General features: G+C 38.7%; 1 protein-coding gene, 1 non-coding gene and 1 pseudogene across 2 annotated transcripts; 1 reads left to right on the top strand and 2 right to left on the bottom strand.

The window, feature by feature from the left end:
• Nucleotides 1-6,928: 6,928 nt before the first annotated feature.
• Nucleotides 6,929-7,017, bottom strand: trnay-gua (transfer RNA tyrosine (anticodon GUA)). The gene is given in 2 exon segments: nt 6,929-6,964; nt 6,981-7,017. It is a non-coding gene; the product is annotated as a tRNA-Tyr (tRNA).
• Nucleotides 7,018-19,080: 12,063 nt separating this feature from the next.
• LOC131359072 (polyadenylate-binding protein 1-like) lies at nt 19,081-20,646 on the top strand. Its single transcript, XM_058398631.1, has 5 exons — nt 19,081-19,297; nt 19,410-19,495; nt 19,647-19,742; nt 20,083-20,329; nt 20,535-20,646. The coding sequence occupies exons 1-5, from the start codon at nt 19,138-19,140 to the stop codon at nt 20,564-20,566; spliced, it is 621 nt and encodes a 206-aa protein (XP_058254614.1). The 5' UTR covers nt 19,081-19,137; the 3' UTR covers nt 20,567-20,646.
• A 3,953-nt stretch (nt 20,647-24,599) lies between these two features.
• On the bottom strand, nt 24,600-25,783 carry LOC131359549 (hatching enzyme 1.2-like; annotated as a pseudogene).
• Nucleotides 25,784-25,939: the final 156 nt, after the last annotated feature.

Genomic DNA, 25,939 nt, shown 5'->3' with positions numbered 1-25,939 from the left:
GTTTCACAGCTTACAAGAGGAAAATTTCTGTTTGTTTTGGGGGTTCAGTGTTGAATTATTTTGTGTTGTTACGCTCCACAGTGGTGGTTAATTTTGGATCAGATTTGCAGCGAGAAAATAATTCATTTGTTTATATTAATTGAAAATGTTTGATAAGTTAAATAGTATGATGATAAAAAGGGTTAAACTCTAAACAAATTGTTTTGTGACACCAAGTTAGTGTTGTGCAGTTCCTGCAGTTAACTACAGCTAGTAGTCAGTGTAAGTGACCTTTCATCTGAGGGTTTCATCAGTTTTCAAGATTATAACACAGAAGCAGTCACCCACACGTTACACAGCATACAGATCAGAAGAGTGAATGTCAGAATGAATTTACTGAATGTCATGACTTTCTGTTGGAAAGCTTTAAAAAGGTCTGTTTGCAGGTCCGAACCTGGAGACAGTGGCTGATTTCTGGAGAATGGTTTGGGAGCACAAATCTGCCACCATAGTCATGCTGACTAACATACGAGAGAGAAAAGAGGTAAAACACATAAATATAGCACACAGTTAGCTCTGGAAATGCTTGCAAAGGTTAAATGGTTCTGAATCTGCGTGTGTTTCTAGGAAAAATGCTGTCAGTACTGGCCAGAGCAGGGCTGCTGGCTGTACGGATGTGTGAGGGTGTCTGTGGAGGATGTAACGGTGCTGGTCGACTACACTATCCAGAAGTTCTGTGTGCAATATGTAAGTCTGAAATAAACAAATGAACAGAAGAATAAATAATGCAGAATTGCACGTATATATACCGCACATTGGCTCATGGTGATTTGTGAGGAATTTCATACATATAATGTAAACATAAATATGCTAATTCAGGCTAATTCCAGAAACAAACAATGGCATTTCTGTGGCATTTCACACTGACACTGTGGACCATATGTGTGTATGTGATGTAGCACTAAATGTGATGCCCTCTTTTATGTTTTAATCAACATGCTGGAGAGCTTCAATGTCTTTTTAGCCACTTCACTTTACTTAGCATATTGCACGTGCGCACACAACATTTCTTATAGCACAAATTGCGGTGCCCCTCTAAACTGGCCCAGACGCACACACACACCCGGAACCAAAATTACATGTAATCATTCATAACATCACATCTTTCCCACTTTAAAAGTAAAGCACTATCTTTGGGATTCTTTACTTCTATTACTAACTTTTATGCAAAAAAACAACCTTTTTTTTCTTTTACCTAACAGTAAAACAATAGTTGCAGTTTAACTGTGAGATATTACAATCAACCTTTTTTTCCCCAGTCCTTGAAATATTTAACAAATTTCAATAAGCCTTTCAGGAGTCTCAAAAGTGACATTCTTACTTGGCACAAAGTATTATGGAACATGTGCCACACACAAGACCTGAAATAATTGTTTGGTCTGAAAACTACACACCTGGCAACACACAAACATCATCTGACATTCACTGAATTTAACTAGATGGCTGTTCCTGAGAAAATTCAGCAACTTATTATTTCAATCAATTTACGCTCTAGGCTTTCTCACAACAAATCAATCTCACTGTTGGATATATAATCTAATGATTGTCAGGTAGTTCTAGGTTTCGCCTTGTTTTATATAAACTGTATCCGATACTGCCATCCTGTGGTGAGATTGAGAATTGACCTAATACAGGAGACTTACTAACAGGTACCACAGAGTATAGAAGTAAAGCATTAAGTCTCTTTATATACTTTCACAAGAAGACCAGCCTGTAACCACTTAATGAAATAAAAATAATAAATGAATTAAATGAAATTTGTTTTTATACTTGTACTTCTTGATATAAAACACTTTTCAGTTTCAAACATCTGAATCAGTGTTTATAAGTTAGGTCTGGTGATTAATTTCAGCTGGAGGATGTGGAAAGAAAACAAGGCCTGTCCCTTCACTTTCCTTCACTTAAAGCACTCTGAAATTTCCTTCAGGATGAATGTAAAAGTTTACAGAATTGCCATATTTGGCTGAGGGTCTGTGTGCTCAGCTGTTTAAAGAGGCAGAAGGCCATCATACAGATGTGGCAGCAGGAATAACACAGACTACTGACTTAACACCTTACTACACACTGTGTCACTTTAAATTTCATTCATCTCAGGTTACTTTTACAAGCATTACTGCACTTTAAAACTTTGGACCCTGTGTTTTCTATAATGTCTTATTTTCATTTTAAATGTACTTTTTTGTGATTTCAGTATTTATACTCTATACTCTTATACTTACACTCTACCCATGTGTGTACTTACCCCTACTGTAGCCCCTCCCTGCATGCTTCTTATTCCTGTTGCACTTTATATATGTCTCATCAGCACTGTGAATGTCATACATGTGTCTTAGACCTTGAGTCCAAGAGAATTATTATTTCATCTCATCACACTGTATGTGGCTGTGATTATCTTGAAATACCGCATCGTTAAAGCTCTGTGAAGAGATTCTGGCACTTAGGTTTAAAACACTTAAATCCTCATTATTCCCATCCTGCAGTTCTGTTATTTATTTTAAAGTAAATTGTTCTTCATAAGTATACCAGTAATTGTTAAGAAGTTTCTGTCAGTTCACATTTCACAATACAAATCAAATCCAGCTCCAAGAACAGATTCAGGGTCTAAGGTGATCTGTTATAAAGACGGTATAAGCTTTCATATAAGCATTTCTTTAATGTTAACTAATGCAGTAAATAAAGTAAGTTAACAGAGCCTTAATGTAAAGTGTTATCACAGTATGTTTATATGGTTTATTACTCACATAAATAATTGTAATGTGATAAATGTATTGATTATGTCCACTTCAAAAGAAAATCAGCTGAATCAGAATAAACCTAAGCTTTTAAACTTTATTTGTAGAAAACATTGTTTTCCTTCTAGGATTAAGCTCTTATTAATCCTTAATATTCTTAAATGGAGGCTTGTGCTCTAGTCATCTCAACAAAATTTGCATTAGTCCACCCTCACAGGTTTTTTTTTAACATTTCACAGGCTGAAAGGCTGAATTTGTCAAATGTCAGATTCATTCAATCACCACAAAACAAAAGACTTGAAGAAACCAACTCGGGTAAAACAACAAATCTACGCATGGAGTCCAAAATTCTGTGACCACATTAATAATCTGGGATTTTTCTTCAACTGCACTTTTTTCCTCTTTAAAATATAGAAAATAAACAATAGTTAATTTAAGATTCTGTACTCTTTCTAGGTGTCTATTTAAAGGTGAGATTTTCCTCATGTCTGATCTTTTTTACTGAAGCATGTGTTCAAGTGACACTGATGCATTTGATCTAAAATGGCTTGTAAGGTTTTGCATAAACTTGTGGTGTCCATGCAGCTCAAATGCACAAACTCATTTAAAGCAAAAAAGGCAACTTGCTAAATGCTAGAAACTCAGAAAGGCATCTTACATAAATTTCAAAGATTTTACTTCAAGTTGTCAAATAATATAATCTGTAAAACAAATGAATGTATTAAATTAGAAAAAAATGCAAAAAAGAAGCATTTTTCCTAGTGGTCTCAGACATTTGGACCCCACTATATATTTTATTATGGCCTTAGCAAGGCTATAAAGTGTCCACCTTTTATATATTTCTTTTCTGTTTTGTACATTCCTTATTTTGAAGGCTAGTGTATTAATTTAAGTGTGTTCATTTATGACAGAAATGGCCTCAATGTGTCTTAAAATGTCCTTGTTTTGTCTGTGCAGGCAACATTTATAACTGATTCCAGGTGTTTTGAGGAAATGCATCTCAAGCTCTGACATACTGCTGTGGCTGAAATTGATCTTTAAGACACTAATGTACATGGAAGTTGCTGGACAAAGCTCAGTCTGATGGTGTGGTTTTAGATCATTTGTGGCATATCTTGCTTCTTGTCATAGATAAATGTGAACTGTCTGAAAATGGAAAAATCGTGTTGGCAGTAGGACTAAAAGGCAACTGTAAGCAAACATTTTGATCAGTGGAGTTGAAATAAAGCTTATCTAACAGTTAGAACAGCTGTCCTGTGTTGTAATTATTTTATTGTTCATATTCTTATTATTAACATGAGTTAATCATAATGGACTTTTTACTGGACAATGGCAGCACACAGAGCGCTTACTCTAAATAAATTATGTTTATTATTATTTTTGTGTGATATGGTGATGGAGTTCTAATTGAAACACTACAAACTAAAATATTTCATCCTATCATCACATACTCTCCCATCCAGCATGTCTAGACAAACATGCGTACACATGCACACGTGCACACAATCTTGGTATTTCCAATGACCTTCGTATTGGTGTAGATATTTAATGGAACATGCCATTTCAGAGGCTTGTACCCATCACTGTAGTTACATAAAGCCCAGTATTTACAATATGAATAGGTAAAGATCATCTTCTGTTGTGACCTAAACCTTTATAAACTACTGTGTTGAGACAGTGTGTAGAATTCATGCACTTGTCAGCTGTAAGAGTGTTTTATATTCTGACTCACATGTCAACAGAAACAGAAGCTGAATAGATTCTGTATGAAGCCTTAAAAAATAATCAGACATGATCTTCCATGAGTGCATTCTCTGGACATCAAATAAACCCAGACACACCTCATATTTCTGCCCTTTAGATCTGGCAAAACGGTATAGAATAAGTTATTTATAGTTATAGTTAGTGCTGGTTTATATTGGTTTATACTGGTTAGTGCTGGTTTATACCAGTTAGTGCTGGTTTATACTGGTTTATACCAGTTAGTGCTGGTTATACTGGTTTATACTGGTTAGTGCTGGTTTATACTGGTTTATACCAGTTAATTCTGGTTCATACTGGTTTATACCAGTTAGTGCCGGTTTATACTGGTTTATACCAGTTAGTACTAGTTTATACTGGCTTATACTGGTTTATACTGGTTAGTGCTGGTTTATACTGGTTTATACCAGTTAATTCTGGTTTATACTGGTTTATACCAGTTAGTGCTGGTTTATACTGGTTTATACCAGTTAGTGCTGGTTTATGCTGTCTTATATAGGTAGAGAGAAAGAGAGAGAGAGAGAGAGAGAGAGAGAGACCTTGTAAGTTTTACTCCCCTATTTACATCAACGGGTCTGAAGTAGAGCGTGTCTCCAGCTTTAAGTTCCTGGGTGTCCACATCTCTGAGGATCTGTCCTGGCATCTGAACACCTCAACTCTGTTTCAGAAGGCACAACAGCATCTTTACTTCCTAAGGAGACTGAAGAAAGTTCACCTATCCCCCAAGATCCTGACCAACTTTTACCGCTGCATCATTGAGAGCATCTTGATGAGCTGCATCACAGTGTGGCATGGCAGCTCCACGATGTGTGAAAAAAAATCTCTGCAAAGGGTTGTGAAAACCGCCCAATGCATCATCGGCACCCAACTACCTGCCATTGGGTCTCTTCACCACAGTAGATGTCTACACAGAGCACACAAAATAATCAAAGACTCCTCCCACCCGAGTCACAAACTGTTCAACCTTCCATCCAGGAGGAGATACAGGTCCATCCTCCAGTTCCAGGCCAGTTTTTTTCCTTCAACCATAAATCTACTGAACTCTACACTACACCACTAGGACACTCATGTCTTTCTACACTTACCACTTTACAGTTCTGCTCCACTCTGTACATTCTGTTAATATAATATTTTTCACTGTTAAACATTCTGTTGTACATTCTGTTATAATAATTTTTCCTCAGTGTGTAATATAATTATTGTACATATTGTCCATTTCATAGATTACACCTAGTATTATCTATTTGTCTATCTATTTATATACATTTACATATACTATATTTATACATACTATATAATATATGTATATTATCTGTTACTGTTGTACATACATTTTACATAATGCACACATTTTTAGCACAATTATAATTACACCTGTCACTTTATCTACTGTAAATACTACTTGCACATACTTCTCTATGCACACTCTGACATAGCCTTATTTATCGATGTACATATTTACATATTTATCTGCACCTGTTCATTGGCAGAATTTCTACTATTTGCACTTCTGGTAGATGCTAAACAGCATTTCATTGCTATGTACCTGCACTCTGCAATGACAATGAAGTTGAATCTATCTATCTATCTATCTATCTATCTATCTATCTATCTATCTATCTATCTATCTATCTATCTATCTATCTATCTATCTATCTATCTATCTATCTATCTATCTATCTATCTATCTATCTATCTATCTATCTATCTATCTATCTAATGCGGGTTTCACGCTGTCCACCAGGCGCCTCAAAAGCGATGGGCCAAAACCTTCAGATGTGAACGTTTGTGTGCATCGCTGCATGTCAAAGCTTTTCCATAGGACAGAAATACCTGTTCTTGTCTAGACCTGATCGGTGAGCAGTACACCCCGTATGGCTCGCCAGCTCATCACTGTGCAAACACATTCACGCACTCGCTCATACCTAATAGCAATTTGTTTCAGCCGATCCACCTACTGGCATGTCTTTTGGAGGTGAGAGGAAACCGGAGAACACCGGGTGTACACGCACGGGGACTCTGGACAGACTGCAAACTGGTGACCCTGCAGCTGAGAGGTGGGACCTCTTTTAAGTCTTTTGAGACAGTCTGTGCAGACATTCTGTTGACGTTAAATTTGTTTAAACTGCTGTTTCCTCAGGTGTAACTCATCCGGAATTGCCGTAAATCGGCACTTGAGGCCAATCCTGGGTGCTGCACCCAGCCGCACGAGGCCCACATACCTGTCTGCGTCTCCCTGGAGGTCTAGCGGCTAGGATTCCGCGCTCTCACCCGCCGCGGCGCGGGTTCGATTCCTGGTCAGGGAAGCGAGCTCTTTTTCGCGCCCGGCCAGAGCTAGCGGCTGCAAGAGGCAGATGCACTCAAACGGCGCGCTTCCCGGAGGCTGGTAAAAGCCGTCCTTCGAGCCGGATTTGAACCAGCGACCTAAGGATGTCCATTTGTAAGCACCTACAGTCCTCCGCTCTACCAGCTGAGCTATCGAAGGGAGGGCTCAGGGCTGCCTTTGGGCAGTGACCTGGCAAACGGGACCCCTGGTGATTTTTGTCTGTTACGAGCCACGTAGTGCAGCGGTTTCAGGGGCCCTAGGCCAGATTTACTGGGGCCTATAAACTTTCTTGTCGATGTTAGACCCTTCTTCACCGTTACAATCTCGTTTGCAATCTCGGGTTTCTACGTGTGGGTGTCCTCGCCGGTGCATTGACTTAAACTAAGTAAATAGAGAGGACCTAATGTGCAGGGGTTCACTCTGTCCACCAGGCGCCCACAAAAGCGATGGGCCAAAACGGTCAGATGTGAACGTTTGTGTGCATCGCTGCATGTCAAAGCTTTTCCATAGGACAGACATACCTGTTCTTGTCTAGACCTCATCAGTGAGCAGTACACCCCGCATGGCTTGCCAGCTCATCACAGGGCACTGTGCAAACACATTCACGCACTCGCTCATACCTAATAGCAATTTGTTTCAGCCGATCCACCTACTGGCGTGTCTTTTGGAGGTGAGAGGAAACCGGAGAACACCGGGTGTACACGCACGGGGACTCTGGACAGACTGCAAACTGGTGACCCTGCAGCTGAGAGGTGGGACCTCTTTTAAGTCTTTTGAGACAGTCTGTGCAGACATTCTGTTGATCTTAAAGCGAATTTGTTTAAACTGCTGTTTCCTCAGGTGTAACTCATCCGGAATTGCGGTAAATCGGCACTAGAGGCCAATCCTGGGTGCTGCGCCCAGCCGCACGAGGCCCACACGGCTATCTGCGTCTCCCTGGTGGTCTAATGGCTAGGATTCGGCGCTCTTGCCGCGGCAGCCCAGGTTTGATTCCCGGTCAGAAAAGCAAGCTCTTTTTTTGCGCCCGGCCAGAGCTAGCGGCAGCACACAAACGGTGTGCTTCCCCGAGGCTGGTAAACACCATCCTTCGAGCCGGATTTGAAACGGCAACCTAAGGATGTTCATTTGTAAGCACCTACAGTCCACCGCTCTACTAGCTGCGCCAAAGTTCAATAGTCTGCTTCGGGTGGGGAAGAAAGGAAAAAAAAATGGGGAAGGAGGGGAAGGAAGAAAAAAGAGAGAAAAGAAAAGAAAGAAAGGAAGAAAGCAAAGGAGAGACAGAGTGCCACGTGTGATTTATATGCACCTGTTTTGTAATTTTTTTAATTAAAACAAAAAAACTACCAATATTTATATTATTAAATATATATGTTGAAGCACACACCTAAATAAACTTATAATGATAAAACAAAGAATACATTCAAGTCAGGTCAAGAATCTTTTATTGTCCTTTTGACCACATATAGCTGATGCAGTACACAGTGAAATGAGACCATGTTTCTCCAGGACCCTGGTGCTACATAAACAACATAACATAATTACAAAACACAGAGCTAAGGACGGAAAGTAAGCTGTCCTAGCTTCATAAAGTACATCGTGTGCAACATGGTGCAAACAGTGCAAGACAAAAGACAGTGCAAAGAGACAATACAGTACGTATAGCAGCAGTTGAATAATGTGCAAATACAATTTAAATAATACATTATTTAATACATGTACCCTAATAATAAATACAAGTGACACATTATAAAATAGCAATATATTAAACTATAAACAAAACAGAAAAATACTATTTAAACATCAAATATTTAAATATAAAATACATGTAACTTTGTAAGAATACAAGTGCTATATGCAACATATCTATATTTTCTTTATTTTTTTGAGCAACTGCTGTTCTGTCATCATCTCTGTCACTGGACAATAAATTCTGGCCTTGTCTTGGCTATGTCCAGTTGCTGATGTCCTAGAACAACCACACTTTCTGCAAGTGTCGGCCTTCACCTAATGTATGCACGTGGTTGACGTGGCACAGGCGGTTGAAAAGTAATAGCACACATAAGCAGCATTTTAGCGTTGGAAACATTTTTCTTGCTATTACCGTTTACGCGATATGTTGCTTAAACTATTGCAAGAAATTCTGAAATAATATATAAATACAACTCTGAGCGTGTCTCGCGCATGGGAGGCGGGCGCACTAACAATGTACCACAAGCAATAAAAGCTTTCGTTGGCAAGTAAACTTATTAAGATGAGGTTTACATCACAGCACGTAGCACTACACTCCGTTACAAATATAAAAGCTATACATGCTTAAACTATTGCAATACATTCTCAAATAATATATACAAACTAAAGTCACAGTTAAAATATGAAATCTAAACTAGTGTGTGCGCTGGGAACAGTTTAAAGATGATGCATCCAACCTCTTCCTCACTCTCTCTCTCTCACACACACACACACACACACACACACACACACACACACAGTAGCGGTCTGAAGTACGTATTGCATTTAAAAATTAATATAAAATAAACTATAATACGTATCAGCATGAAAAGTAATAGCATACCTAAGCAGCATTTTAGCATTGGAAGCATGTTTCTAGCTATTACCGTTTAAGCGATATGTTGCTCAAACTATTGCAAAACATTCTCAAATAATGTATAAATACCACTCTGACCGGGTCTCCAGCATGGGAGGCGGGCGCTCTACCAAATAAGCTAAACTGCAGCTTGTAATGTTATTGATATCAGTGGTACTAATATTTTACAATATTTTACACGGGTCTCCAGCATGGGAGGCGGGCGCATTAACAAAGTGCCACAAGCGATGCAACCCGGAGGCGGACGCTCTACCAAATAAGCTAAACTGCAACCCATAACATCAGTGGTACTAATACTTTACATGCATTACCACTAGCCACCATCAAATACACAATATACGATATACACGCTAAATATGCTTAAACTATTGCAAGACATTCTCAAATAATATACAAACTAAAGTCACAGTTAAAATATGTCTATTATCGTATTATCAGGCGGTCTGCCAAATAAGCTAAACTGTAACTTATAACACTATTGAGATCAGTGGAGTAATGTTTTACATATCTACAGATAACCAAAAAAAACCCTCATCCCTCACTCTAGCTGACGTGTCACACACACACACACACACACACACAGCAGCGGTCTGAAGTCCGGGAATAATACATTTACAAATCCATATAAAAAACTATAATACTTATCAGCATGCAAAGTAATAGCACACATAAGCAGCACTGTAGCGTTGGAACCATGTTTCTAGCCATTACCGTTTAGGACTAGTAACCTTTTACGTGCTTGTTTACGACATCTACAGATGCTCGTTTATGGCACCTACCGAAAATCTCAGAGAAAGACCGAACTGTACAGAAACCAGGAAGTGAAGTCCGTGAAAAATGCATGTACAAATTAATATAAAATAAACTACAATACTTATCAGCATGAAAAGTAATAGCGCACTTAAGCAGAACATAACCAACATTTTAGCGATGGAACCATAATTTTAGCTATTACTATTTAGGACTAGTAGCGAGTCCAGGAACCGGAATAATAATAATAATAATAATAATAATAATAATAATAATAATAAAAAATAGTGACGATAACAAGAGTGTGATTGCGTAAGCAATGTTGCAATGTTGCATTTCCAGGAGAAAATGCGAGTGTGATTGTGAATATGTTGCTTAAACTATTGCAAGACATGCTCAAATAATATTTAAAAGCTAAAGTCACAGTTTAAAAAGTTTAAGGTAGTTTATGTGGCTGTAGAGTAAGAATTCAAGCTGTAGGAACAGTTTAAAGATGATGTGTCCTTAAAAAACACCTCTTCCCTCACTCTAGCTGATGTCACACACACACACACACACACACACACACGGTAGCGGTCTGAAGTCCTTGAAAAATACATTTAAAATCCATATAAAATAAACCAATATTTTTTTTTCACACCAATTTTTTTGTTACGTGTTTTTTAAATAAGAAAAATGCACTTTATAAATAACAAATAATGTATAAAACAATAATAATACATAATAAAAGAGAATGTAAAGAAATAAACTGGTTTTATTAAGTGTATTTACGTTGAAGATCAGACGAAGATGATGGTGGAGGTGGAGGAGATTGGAGGAGGTGGGTGGCGTTTTTCATTTCGTGCTCTATCGCTTAAGTTAACTTACTCACTACACACTTAATGCTACAATTAATTGCGTAAGCTCGCTCGCTCGTAACTCAGATCTCGGCTCATATCTTAAAGCAAAAAATTGAGCGAGCGACGGCTCGTATCTCGGAAAACTCGTAAGTTGAGTCACTCGTAAGTCAAGGTTTCACTGTATATATATATAAATATATAAACTGTTGCGAGAACTTGAAATAATATATAAATACAACTCCGAGCAGGTCTCGAACCCAGGTCTCCAGCATGTGAGGCGGACGCTCTACCAAATAAGCTAAACTGCAACCCATAACATCATTGAGATACTAATACTTTACATGCATTACCACTAGCCACCATCAAATACACAATATACGATATACACGCTAAATATGCTTAAACTATTGCAAGACATTCTCAAATAATATACAAACTAAAGTCACAGTTCAAATATGTCTATTATCGTATTATCAGGCGGTCTACCAAATAAGCTAAACTGTAACTTATAACACTACTGAGATCAGTGGAGTAATGTTTTACATGCTTGTTTACAGCATCTACAGAGGAATGTTTACGGCTTCTACCAAGAAGCTAAACTGCAGCTTATAATACTACTGAGATCAGTGGAGTAATGTTTTACATATCTACAGATAACCAAAAAAAACCCTCATCCCTCACTCTAGCTGACGTCACACACACACACACACACACACACACACTAGCAGTCTGAAGTCTGTGAAAAATACATTTAAAAATCCATATAAAAACTATAATACTTATCAGCATGAAAAGTAATAGCACACATAAGCAGCATTTTTAACCGCTCCGAATTTTGCGCCGCCACTAACGAGGTCAAATCCGCTTCCGGGGCGGTATCATCCTCAGAGTCCATGACTAGCAAAATGTTGGTGTGGCCTAAAGCTGCTAATTTGGCTGCCTCATCCGCTGCAGTGTTACCACTAGTTAAGAACGAGCCGTCTGTTTTGTGTGCCGGACATTTGACTATGAGAAGTTTAGCTTCTTTAAGTTTATATAAAGTTATAGCTAAAGTTTAGGGTCTTTTCAGAAAATATTGTTTTCTTTCACTGCGGTCAATGAGCTCTGACAGAGCATGATTTCTTATAAGGGTGGGCGTAAATGCAAAGCCGCTTCTTGTCAGAGTTCACTATAAACATGTCGCCATAAGCTCATGCCCTAGTACCGTCGTCTATTTATTGTCTTTTACCTTCCACCTGTGAGTGGTCGTTTCAACACAATATTTAAATCGGAACCATTCCAATAACACCTTCAGCTTTTCTTCATTACCTCTACGATATATCTCCAAAATATACATTTCAAATTCAACCTGTATACACTCCATACCCCGCAATGTATTTACACAATGCAAGAATTACCAGTGCAATCACTACTTCAATCCAGCTTCATTTCAAATGCAGCACAATCAGCAAAATATCACCCCCAGATTCAGATCACACTTCACCGTTACACAGTGATTTTCTCAGCATCCGAGAATAACAAAGTCAAGCGTGTACACAACTAGCCATACAATACCATCACCCAGATTCAAAGCCACACAGAAGTTCTCAGATACACCACAACAACAACAAAGACAAACACACCTTATTTACAACGGGGCCCCCTTTTTTTTTTTACTTCTGTTTTTTGTCTTTATTTTTTCTCTCTTCACTATCACCTGGACCCGGGAATTTCTACTCAGCACTTTTTCTCTTTGTTTCTTTTCTCTTTCATCACTATCACCTGGACCCGGGAATTTTACGTCTTACTTCTCTGTATTTCTCTTTATTCACTTTATTTCTCTGTATTTCTCTTTATTCACTTTATTTCTCTTTATTTCTCTGTATTTCTCTTTATTCTCTTTATTTCTCTGTATTTCTCTTTATTCCCTTTATTTCTCTTTATTTCTCTGTATTTCTCTTTATTCCTTTCACTGTATCACCCGGGATCCAGGAATTTTTACTTGTTACACCTGTTACTTGACTCTTGATTTTCTCCCATTGACAGTGTTCTTGTTCACAGAATTTAATTTCTGCTACTGAACACTCTGTTTGCTTCCAAACAAGGTCTTTTTCACAGAACTTTCATACCACCTGGAACCCACCAGGACTTTCGATCATACTGAACCCTGCAGGGACGTTTTTTAGTTCATTCACACATCTGACACCATCCAGTCTTTATCATGCATTAATCATGCAATTTTATCATATGATTTTATGTAACTTTAACTTACGATTACTCTATCAAGACAAAACAGAGCTGATCCGTCCTCGGAACGGGCGCCTCCACCTCCCCAGACCACACACAACTAATGCAGAATTTCCATTAAACAGGCTTCTGCCTTACCTTTGTCCTAGATGGCCAAGTGTCTGGTCTGTGGGTGGCAGCTGCAACCGCAGGTCCCAGGTCCGGGGCTCCGTTGTGCTTTGTTCCAATCGCGTATATTCTATCACGTCGGGGTCACCAAAACAATGTGGAAAATATTTTTACCCCATACCCCATATTTTTTGTCCCATACTATAATGTACTACTTAACACTACTCCATTAATACTTCGCTATTATCTGACTCCAAACTCCACATTGACCCGACAGTTCAGTCAAGCAAGACTAAAGAAGACGAATCATGCAGACTGGATGAATGCAGATACAAGGTTTTATTTGCAATCAGCGCTGCTTACAAGAACTGAGCTGCTCATGAATGAACATCCCAACAACCTCTGAAATAATCATCATAAAACATAGCCTTTTTATTCTTTTCTCTTATCTTTTCATAATATTCAAACCAAACCCTCTTCACTGAGAAAGTCCCACCTATTTTCTTTTTTGGAATATCGGGTTCTTTTTGGACACCATTATATCTTTAATTTTTAACTCTTTCACATTCCATTATAATTGGACTTTTGAGATCAGTCATATAAAAAATAATGGGCATCTGTGCTCTTATCAGTGGCACTTTCTGGCTTTTTTCATTTAGCAGTTCACTCTGACCTCTGAAGACAGCATGGTTGAGTTTCGGGGCCTCTGCTCCATCTATGATTGCTTCAGTTTAATTCATTGCTCTATTTTTCTTTACATTTGCACTAGCCTGCAGTTTTAATTGCGTTTTCTCTCACGTACTCTCAGCCATATAGCGGGGCACGATGACCCTGGGCACAGCTCCAAGTTTCGTCTACCACTGAAAAGGCCTACCAAACTGATGTTACCCTCACTGTTTCTCATTCCATACCAGCTATGTAATCTCAGCCCAGAGTTAACAAGCATTGCCCAAACCCCTCATCCTGCACGTTTGTGTTAAACCCTACATTATTAAACCTGTAAATAGAGGTGATCAATAAATTGAGGTGGTGCCTGACAACCCAATCATGCTGTCCTCTGATTCTAATTGTTTTATACATATCCAAACAAGAATGCATTCATATACACCTTAAACACTCTAAACCATTCAAATACACTTTAAACACTCCAAACCCCTTTGAACACTCTAAACCAGTCAAAAATTACTCCCACAAGATGTAGGAGACAGTGAGGTATTTAGCAGTTTCAGCACAAGGATCTGTAAAGGTGGTGTTTGAAGCTTCTAAAGTGCATGTCCTCTTTCCATTACAACTTTAAATAGAAGTAAAAAATGTGAACAAGTTGAAATTGAACGTATTCAGTGTGTTGATAGCAAAGACTTGCAATACTAAGTTACTGTTAATTCATTATCTACACAAAGACTATTCATGCTTAACAGACACACCTAAACAATGCACCCTTCTTGTCTTGTTAAAACCTTACTTCATCAGACCAAAAACAGAAATGGTGTTCAAAACTACTCATGATGCTACCTCATCGTTTTACAATGACACAAATTCATATAGGCCTAAAATATTATCCCACTCCACAGTGAGCCTGTTGCTTTTCCCACTGTTCTCTCTTACTTTAAGCTTTCCACTGAATCTGAAACCTCAAATTCAAGTCAGGGTTCCGTACTAAACACAGTACAGAAACTGCTTTACTGAAGGTCACTAATGACCAGTGGTGGGCAAAGTACACATTATTGTACACAAAGTACACAATAAAAGTGCAGATACTCTAGTTAAAATGTTATTCTAATTTTTACTTGATTAAAGTATTTATCCCAGCTCTAATGTTGTCATTTTGTGTATGAACTATTCATTTTATGTCAGAAGAATCTGTCACTCTGCTCACACATGCCTGTTAATACAAGGTCTGAGAAATGATCATGATTCAGATGTCAGTTAACATTATTGTTATTATTGGGAACATGGGGCTGTAGAACAGCAGGACTTTAGATAAGTTAGGTTTTCCTGTTAAGACTTATGTTATACTTAAGATAGTAACCATTAAAACATGATAAAACACTTTGCTGTTGAAATGTGTGTGTGTCTGTCAGTGTTTACAGGACACAGGTATTTGTGTCAGTGTTTACAGGGCACAGGTATTTGTGTCAGTGTTTACAGGACACAGGTATTTGTGTCAGTGTTTACAGGACACAGGTATTTGTGTCAGTGTTTACAGGACACAGGTATTTGTGTCAGTGTTTACAGGACACAGGTATTTGTGTCAGTGTTTACAGGGCAGAGGTATTTGTGTCAGTGTTTACAGGGCACAGGTATTTGTGTCAGTGTTTACAGGGCACAGGTATTTGTATCAGTGTTTACAGGGCAGAGGTATTTGTGTCAGTGTTTACAGGGCACAGGTATTTGTGTCAGTGTTTACAGGACACAGGTATTTGTGTCAGTGTTTACAGGGCACAGGTATTTGTGTCAGTGTTTACAGGACACAGGTATTTGTGTCAGTGTTTACAGGACACAGGTATTTGTGTCAGTGTATACAGGACACAGGTATTTGTGTCAGTGTTTACAGGACACAGGTATTTGTGTCAGTGTTTACAGGACACAGGTATTTGTGCATGGACACTACAAAAGAAAAAGGACACATATAAAGACAGGGTCTATAGCTTGTAAATTGTTTCCTAAATAAAGTGCTTAAAAATAAAAATATATACATCACAACAGAAGGAAATAGTAAGCACTACAGCTGGACAGTCTGACTTGGTAACTCATAAAGAATAACTAATGTGTGCTGGACACTACTGTGTCCTGGGGAATCAGTTTTAAACAAATGACCAGTGAGGATCTAAGCAGATTCACTTTAACTGAAACTTGCTGCTCTACAGATTCAGAGGAAAAAAGTTCAAATTCAGCAAAGTCAGTATTTCAGTATTTAGTAACTAATGCTTTGGTGTGTGATGGGCAATTACAGTATTTGTGCAGTAATTCTGCTTTACATAATAAAAAAACTATGAAAAAGGAATGTTACTTGGTGACTGGTCAAATATCAACAATAAAAGTTGAGTTATTGGGTTATTGGGATGCTGTATAACATCAGTAAGGTTAATATAAGCTGCTGCTCAAGAGCTACTGATTAGCTTACTTAGATAACTAAAGCGGAACTAGCCATACACGACATAATTAAGATAATGACAGATTTGTTCACATACACTAGAAAATCCTTCATTACTGAGAGCTAACATTAGATTCATATTAAAGAAAATGACCATTATGATGATTACAGCACGTGCTCACCTCTACATTTTCACAAAGATGATGTTAGTGAGACAGAGCAGGTATCTGAATATGAAAGAGTCTTTCTTCTGTTCTACATCTTAAAACAAATCCTGCAGGTCAGGTCATGGGTCATGTGTGTGCAGGTAGCGGGATGGGGTCAGGGTTTTTCTACCGAACCGTTAACACTCGCTGCATTTAATGAAACCGGAAAGATACCTAGGTTCAAAAACACTGCGCGCGCTGTAGCTCGGTTTGCTGTGCTGTGATTGGACAACTGCTTTTTATTTATTTTTTTCTAATACAAGTAACGAGAGATGTGGGATAATGTAGTGGAATAAAAAGTACGATATTTTACTTCAAAATCTAGTGGAGTGAAAGTAAGAAGTCTCAAAGAAATGTTATATTTTAGTAAAGTACAGATACTGGAAAAAGACACTTAAGTACAGTAACGAATTACATTTACTTCGTTACTGCCCATCACTGATGATGACCTCCTGATGACCCGCGCGGGGAGGGGGGGGGGGTCAGGTGAAGGGTGGGTAGTGGAGAGAACAGCATTGCTATGGCAATGACGGAACACAACGCATCATACAAAGAATCAGAACATGACGTAGTGTTGGTCAGCCACAGTCCAGAGCATCGGCAAGTTAGGAAAAGCAAGCAGCAGTTCACATCGCACCGCGAGAAAGTTTATTTCAGATAGAGCCAGCAGTTTCCTTGCTTTTATTATTCAGACTTGGTACAACGGTAAGTTGTAAAGAAATATGCTATGCTATGTTAATTAATAGTTTTGCTGATTATATAAATTAGCTTTATGTGCCTCAAGAGGCGAGTGCCGTTAAAGCTAACTCTTTCTCTAACTTTTTCTTTATTCAGTTCCAATCAGAGGCCATTTCCAACTTGCTGCCTACTATGGAGCCTGAGTCCATGTCTGAACTACCACGGTGTCCATCTCCAGCTCCTGTGAAACTCACATGGGGTGAAATCATGGACGCCGAGGACAATGAGATGGAGAATGTAGAGCCTTTCTGTTTCTATGTAAGATTTGTGAATATGTTGGGCATACATAACATAAGGATGTTGTGTCTTTCATCCTCTAATTCTCTCTCTTTTTTCTGTTTAAACCAGAATCCCTGGAGCATGGATTACATCAACCAGGTAGAGGAGCAGAAGGTAGAGAAGAACATAGAGGAGCAGAAGGCAGAAGAGCAGGCCAAAGTCCAGCAGCCGCCTGTTAGAAACACAAAGCTCCTTAATGAACGCCTCAGCAAGAATAACAAGGTACTGCAGTAAAGTCTGTCTGCAGATCAAGGCTTAAGAGGACATGCTTTATTTCCATATAAAGACAAGTTTGTGTCTCTATATAGCATATAGCATTTCTAACAGTTTTTGTTCAGCTGTGCTATTCAGGGTTTTTGGGGAGTTCATTGTAACCACTATGCTATGCTATGTTAGTAGTTTTGTTGATTACATAAATTACCTTTATGTGCCTCAAGAGCCAAGTTTCTTTAAGGCAATTTCCAACTTTCTGCCTACTATGGATCCTGAGTCCATGTCTGAACTACCACAGTGTACATCTCCAGCTCCCGCAAAACTCACGTGGGGTGAAATCATGGACGCTGAGGACAATGAGATGGAGAATGTAGAGCCTTTCTCTTTCTATGTAAGACAATAAGCTTGTGAATATGTCGGGCATACATAACATAAGGATGTTGTGTCTTTCATCCTCTAATTCTCTCTCATTTTTTGTTAAAGGTACAAAAGTTTGTAAAGAAGGTAGAGGAGCAGAAGGTAGAGGAGCAGAAGGCAGAGAAGCAGGCCAGAGTCCAGCAGCTGCCTGTTAGTGACAAAAAGCTCCCTAATGAACGCCTCTGCAAGAATAAAAAGGTACTGTAGTAAAGTCTGGCTGCAGATCAAGGCCTGAGAGGACATGCTTTATTTCTAGCTTTATTTCCATATAAGGACATGTTTGTGTGTCTCTACTTAGCATATAGTATTTGTATCAGTTATTGTTCAAGCTGTGCTATTCTGTTTTTTGTATGTTTTGTTTTTAATTAACAAATTGGCTTAATTAACAATCTGGATGTTGACTCTGCCCTGTTCTGCAGACAGTGAAACTACTGTTGAGGAACCTTGACTGCAATGTGGATGACAGACAACTACATGAGGAATTCCATCCCTTTGGAACTGTGATCAGTGCAGAGGTCAATTTCAATTACTACCTTCACCTCCCCATACTCCCTCTTTTAGGTTAAAATCACTGTGCACTTGTAGCACAAGAAGATGAGGGTTTTTTATTGCGAACTATTTAACCGGTTTATTTTCTGAATGTGGAAATCTATTATATTGTTACCATATAGTGCATGTAATGCTCATTCTTTGCTTTTCGCATCTCTAAATCTGTTTCCTCTGCAGGTCAATATGGAGGATGGCCATCCCAAAGGCACTGGCTTTGTCATTTTTGCATCTCCTGATGAAGCCAGAAATGCCATCATGAAGATGAACGGCAGGGTATTGGGAAGCAGGCCAGTGTATGTTAGTGTGGTTCAGAGCAAGGAGGAACATGGAGGAAGGCACAGAGAGAGGGCAGAGAGTAGCCTGAAAGAACCCTGTCCAAATCCACACCAGGCTCAAAAGAATATTCAGCCACAGAGTAAGTCACACTTCTCAATTTGTGTTAAGTTTACAACATTGTTAAGGCCTCAATAGGTCCCAATCATAATACTGATTGGATGATAAAGTGAAATGTTTGGTTGTGGCTACAGATGCATCTCCAGAATTGAGGAGAACCAACCAACAGGACAGGAACATATGCAGAGTGCAAACCACACTGCAGTCCCAGGATGCACAGGTATTTTTCTGTTTATATTACAGGACTTTAATGATTTTTCCCATGTTTTGGTCACACATTTTTAGCTTAATGATTGTCTTAATACTGAGTGATGGATTACTATAAAATACTAAATCAAACGCTGGATGTTGATTTGCTCTCTGTTCTGTAGAAGAGTAAGGTGTTTATAAAACATCTGGACTACAGTGTGGACGACAGGCGCCTGCATGAAGCGTTCCTGCCATATGGAACAGTCATCAGTGCAAAGGTCACCTAAAATTACTAAACCCTACATTTTATTTCTTTTTTTTGTTTACTTCTCCTTACCTGCTCTATTATGTCAAAACCAGTGTGCACTTGCAGCACAAGGAGATGAATGTGTAGTTGGGTGTTTTTTTCGAATGGTTGCTACCTCAAATTACTATTAACACTGAAGAGATTCATATTGAATGTGCAATACCAGAACCCTGATACTAACATAATATAGCTATTTTCATTATGTTTTGATGTAATGACAGTGCTAGTTTTTCCTCAAGATTAGCCACATACAGTAGGTGTGTGTAATATTAATTTTTGTGCTTGCTGTATTTCCTTGCTGACCCCTACAGGTGACTGTGGAGAATGGCTGCTCCCGAGGTTTTGGATTTGTGAGCTTCTCCTCTCCAAATGAAGCAGAAAAAGCCATTAAGGAGATGAATGGAAGGATGATGGGCAGGAAGCCACTGTATGTGACTCTGGCTAACAACAATAAGCAGCGCAAGGCTTCCCTCACCCAGACTGAGTGTACAGGAAGCAGTGGTCCAACTGAGCCACACACAAGACCTCACAGATTCTTGCAGAGGGTCCATTCACATCGTGAGTCACAGCTGACCTTGTAATACAAGAAATTTAATGCAATAATAAAATGAAAAATATCAATAAGTGCAATGGTTATACAAACTATGATAAACTGTTTGAGAATTACTGTGATATATAACTGAATAGCTACACAATAATTCTGAACACACAGCGTGTATCTGTGACAGTAATAGAGTAATATGACTCTGCTTTTCTCTTTCAGGTCGTCCCTCTGTTGCACCGGCCACCAGATAAACCTTTTAAACTTTATACTTCCTTTTATCAATATATATATATTGATTTATATTATTATTATAAATTTTGTTAAATTTTGTGAAACTCATTTGTTATTTTTGAATTTTTATATATTATATTATCATACTCATTGCATGTAAAAGCAAATAAACAATTTGGGGCGGGGGGGGGGGGTATTTCAGCAGTTGATCATGTTGATAACATGCAAATATAAAGCACACCAACACCAAAACTCATCAAGCTAACAGGGTTTGATTCCTTTTTACACTGAAATCTCAAATCCTTCAAGGTATTCTGTCAATAGCAATAAAAAGAACAGGAAAGAAATTAATTATGTACTGCTGCACTTAAAATACCTTTCATACTGCGTGTACTGTATGTACACTGAACTGAAGTAATTCAGATGACAGATTTTTAAAAAATTTATAATAAGAATAAAAAATATATTTCATTCATGAGTTCATAAGAACTTTATTTCTTTCCAGTTTACCCAATATTTCTGAAAAGAGGTAAGAAAAAAGAAGAAGAAAAAGAAAAAGACCAGATGCCCAGCGGTGCATGTGTAGGACACTGTGAGGTATGTAGCAGTAGTGTTACAAGGATCTGTAAAGACGGTGGAGGAAGCTTCGACAGTGCAACTCTTCAGTCCATTGCACCTGTAAATGACAAAAACAATGTTAACATGGCCTCTTTAAGAGCTGGACTACAAGTTAACCTACTAAGTAAAAAAAAGCTTAAAGAACAAACTAAAAGCTTACAGTGAGGAGACAGTTGAGAGTGTGTTTGGAGCGTAGCAGTTGGTGTTCTGGGTGAAACTGTTGGGGATTCCACTTGAACAGGTTACAGAATCAGCACACCCAAAGTTCACATTCAAGATGTTAATAGTATTCACTCCTGCACAGATATACAGGTAAGCTTACTGTAGAGCAGCAGCAACATAAAAGTATTTAAAGTATTTAAAACTTGTACTGCAACTACTGTACGATGGCTGGACATTCCCATGGTGTTTTATATTTGCGTATAATTGTTGAACAGATGAATGTGGCACTTTCAGGCATCTGGAAATTGTACCCAAGGATGAAATCTTGGCTGATTTCTTTTGATTTTCCCATGGGGTCACACAAGGAAGTGTTTGAGGTGAGCCTTAAAATACATCCACGGATATGCCTCCAATTAACTCAAATGTTGTCAGTTGACCTATCAAAACGTCCATGACATCAGCATCTTGCATCTTGCTTTTTCAGCTGGGGCAGTGGCATCTCTGCTGCAGACAGGAAGAGACTGGAAAAGATCATAAAAATAGCTCTTTCATAGGATGCAGTCTCAACCCAGTGCAGATGGAGGGAGAAAGGAGGATGATGGTCAGGTTCTGGAAGACTCTGATGACTCTGGGCAGCTCCTGTAGTGGTAGGCTACTTCACCCCAAGTGTTTGAGAGAGTGGTACTGTAGGTCTTTCCTCCCTGTTGCTGTGAGACTGTACAACCAGCACTGCTCCCAGTAGCCCCTTCCACAAACTGGACAATATATTTTGGGATTTCTACTATATCATATGAGAATTGTGCAATAACACAAGATACTTTATCTTGATATTTTCTTTATTTTTTTAATCAGATTACAGTTTATTATTATTATTATTATTATTATTATAAACTAAACAAGATAAATAACTGAAATTGTATGAATGAATAGAATTGTAATGAAGTATACTTGTTATAACTTGATAACAGAAAACGTTTACAAAAATTGCCCCAGATTACTTGATGTCATTTCATCGATTCTCCAGCAGGTGGCGCAAAGGGATTGTTGGATTTGTTTTACAATTTCTCTGACAGTTAGTGACATGCATTTATGAGTACTGTGTTCATATTTACAAAGCTCTTCACACAGTTAGAACAACAACGGTCTATAAGGAACGATCTAAGTAAGTATATATTGATATATGAGTGTAAGTAAATAAGTGTAATAAAGTGTATGTATCAACAATAAGAACAATACAATAATAGTAATTACATTATTATTATAATAATTAATAACGATAACAAACATAAAATAATAATAATAATAATAATAATAATCATAATCATCATCATCATCATCATCTGCGTGCCCCCAATCCGCATCTCAGGTATTCCCACATGGTGTCTCGAGCCGGGTGAATCTGTGCATTTTAGACGTCACGTGCGCGTGCGCGTGCGTATTCACTTCTTTGAATAGTTTATTTGTATCTTGTGGACTATACAGTATGTAAACTCAGTGGCGGACCGTGCATTTCACACCTAGGCCTTCACTGGTGTCCTTCCTGAATTAATCCTCATCTCTACCATCATTATGACGCCACCATGAGCATCGCTAGGCCATTTTCTTCTCAGCCCTCAGCGATTGTCCATAAACTGTACACAAATTCGTGATCGCCTCAGTCCGCTTTAAGTTTCATATGAAAACTGCGGCAGATTTCGGCTCCTCCCCGTCTTTCAATCCGCAGAGCGAGGATCAGAGGACAAGTGTGTGTGTGTGTGTGTGTGTGTGTGATCAGGAAGACTAGTATTTGGCTTGTTCAGTACTTTATACACATCTATGCAATACAGTGGAATGCTGCAATAAGTTTACTATCCTACCCTGTTAGTCAAACCTTTATTTATTTATTTATTTATTTTACTATTATACCCTCATTGGGGGCTGAGCCCCCCTTAAATGAAACTAGGATCACCCCTGGACGCCACGGCAATAGATAATAATCAACCATTAAATAACAAAGTAAAAAAGAAATTAGTCTACAGTATTTCACACCTCACAAGGAATAGTCAATTTTATTACAGTTACTTTTCTCAAAAAAGACATTCTTGATGACGCATGTAGCAAACTGCAATCTCCCAAGGATCCGAAATGAGACGCAGAGAATATAGAAACAATGTATATGGGCGGTTCGCTGCCTCTGACTACTCCAATTATCCAATCAAAGGACGGAAATTGCTGACGTAATCATATGCCTGCTAGATGGCCCCAGTGACAACAACTCGAAATCTGATTGGTTAATGTAACAATTTCATTGCCACTTATTTTAAGCTACGGGCGCCTGCACCATTGATTCTGAAGGCCTTAAGGCAGATTTCTTTCACTCTGGTGACACATGATGTCTGCCACTGGCTGAAATATGATTAGATACATACTCTTATCATAAATATACACTACTGGAAACAGCGCAACCGAGAGAAAAGCTATGAAATGTAGAGAATAGACTATTGGGAATAATTTAATACACATTCATGGAAAAATATATTAAATATATTAAAATGCAAGTCAGTGATTCAGATCACTGCTGTTTAGGCCAGCAGAGAAGACCTTGCTGGAACTGACGGTCCACCACTGGTAAATACACTGTTTAAAAAAATTAAAGGAACACTTTGAAAACACATCAGATCTCAATGGGGAAAATATCATGCTGGATATCTATACTGAAATGGACTGGGTAATGTGTTAGAAATGAAAGGATGCCACATCATTTGATGGAAATGAAAATGATCAACCTACAGAGGGCTGAACTAATGTAGTATATTAGGATTTTCTCACAGGATTTGTTTCTGCAATCATGTCTAATGTTGTTGATGATCCTTGAAGGTTTAGTTTTCATATTTGTATGTAGTCATACATGTCTAAGTGCTGGTTCAATTATACCAAACGAACAGGACATGGTGTATTAGGATTCTCTCACTGGATATGCTTTTTGAAGTCTAAAGTTGATGACTGTCCTCAAATGTATAGTTTTTATATTTATATGTAGTCATAGATGTCAAAGTGCTGGTTCATTTATACAAAACAACATTCAATAAAATGCCGGTACGTATGTGATACTGAGGTGGAGGGAGTAACAATAAATCTTGCTGGACATTCATGGTCCTGGCATGATGAAAACTGTTTCATGGGGTTTCAGTGAAATACTTTATTAAAGCACACACCAAGAAAAAGATGCATGTAGCCATTTTATTGTATGATTTCATATTTTGTTAGCACAGCAAGTGAAGCCTCTGAACAATTTCAGCACTTGTAGAGGGTGTTGATCCTCAGGATGTCGATGGCGGACAGTTCCTTTCTCTGTCCAATATTCACTGACGGATCAGGAATGGGAGTGATGGTGTCCAGCCCGTTAATGGAGAAAGCTGTTCTTCCATAGTGCATTACAGAGGAGTAGTCGTACGGAGTGTTGAGGTTGTTGGTGTTTTTCAGCTCGAAATTAGACTGCGTGGTTGGGTCGATGTTTTCCCAGTTGATTTTGGACGTACTTGTCACGGTCACTCCTAGTATGCTCGTGGTAGAAACCAAGTGCATGGTTCAGCTCATGCTCGACAATGCCATAGTAAACACAACCCAACCTGCTGAGAGAAACCACCTGAGCACCACCTGATCTGCCCACATTAGAGAAACATCTGAGAGAAAAAAGAGGGGAATCAACCATGTCACTTACGTCAAACTAAGGACACTGTACATTAAACAAAATTAGAGAACTCCAAATTCCATTTTCAGGTACAGGGATTGGTTCAGTGGTTCTCACCCATCTTTGCTCTCGATGCTAAGGTAGGAAGTTTGATTTGTCCTGGGAACGAAACGAATGCAGGTTTTGCTGTGGAAGGAGGCCATGGCATTGGCTATTACGGTCCTGTCAGAGAAAGCTGTAGAGAAAACGTTCAATACATTAACAAGTAATAAACAGAGATGTGTCATAATGAGGAAGTCTTTCACTTACAGAAAACACTGCTCAACGTGTAAGGCACCTCCACTAGGCCATTTGAGGACTTCTTCCAAAAGCAGCTGCTGTCGCTGCAGACCAGAGCATTCCTACCTCTTGGCAAGAGTATGTCTCCCTCCAACAACACTGTTCACTGGATCCTTCAACCAGAGAACAAAAAGGGATAAAGACAGCAAAATCAATAAGTAGTAATGGTGGTGTCTTACAATTTCTGTCACTGGTGCCAGCAAGGAAACCGTACCCAAAAGAAATAATTACAAAAATCCTAATCTTAGAACAAGACAGGTTCTAGGCCCATATTTGTCGAATGTGTAGCAGTAATAATACTGGTGTAGTGAGATCAGGGAGTTATCAGACCGTTGTTGATGGTGAGAATCCTTGACATGATGTCCACATGCTCAGGTTAGTCAAGATAGAAAGCTTGTGAGAAGCCAAGCAGCAGGGCTAGAATGGAGAGAGACGCTATAGACTGCATGATGCTTCAGTGTGGGGAGATGATCTGGATGCTCCTTCACCGTAGCTCGGTGACTGCCAACTGTCATTTCTCACTTTTTATACACACTGACACACACAGAAACAACTTGGAGTAGCTTTCTGGGGATTAACTCTAGGCCTTAATGTCCACTGTCTA

Source organism: Hemibagrus wyckioides, linkage group LG09 (assembly GCF_019097595.1).
Source record: "Hemibagrus wyckioides isolate EC202008001 linkage group LG09, SWU_Hwy_1.0, whole genome shotgun sequence".
NCBI classification, from domain to species: domain Eukaryota; kingdom Metazoa; phylum Chordata; class Actinopteri; order Siluriformes; family Bagridae; genus Hemibagrus; species Hemibagrus wyckioides.
The sequence above is the reverse complement of the archived record's forward strand: the minus strand, read 5'-3'. Positions and strand labels throughout refer to the sequence as shown.

Coding starts and splice junctions, on each gene's coding strand:
- LOC131359072 (XM_058398631.1), top strand. CDS start 19,138: ATGAAGATGAACGGCAGGGTATTGGGAAGCAGGCCAGTGTATGTTAGT. Junction 19,298..19,409: donor AAAGAATATTCAGCCACAGA/GTAAGTCACACT, acceptor TTGTGGCTACAG/ATGCATCTCCAGAATTGAGG. Junction 19,496..19,646: donor TGCAGTCCCAGGATGCACAG/GTATTTTTCTGT, acceptor TCTGTTCTGTAG/AAGAGTAAGGTGTTTATAAA.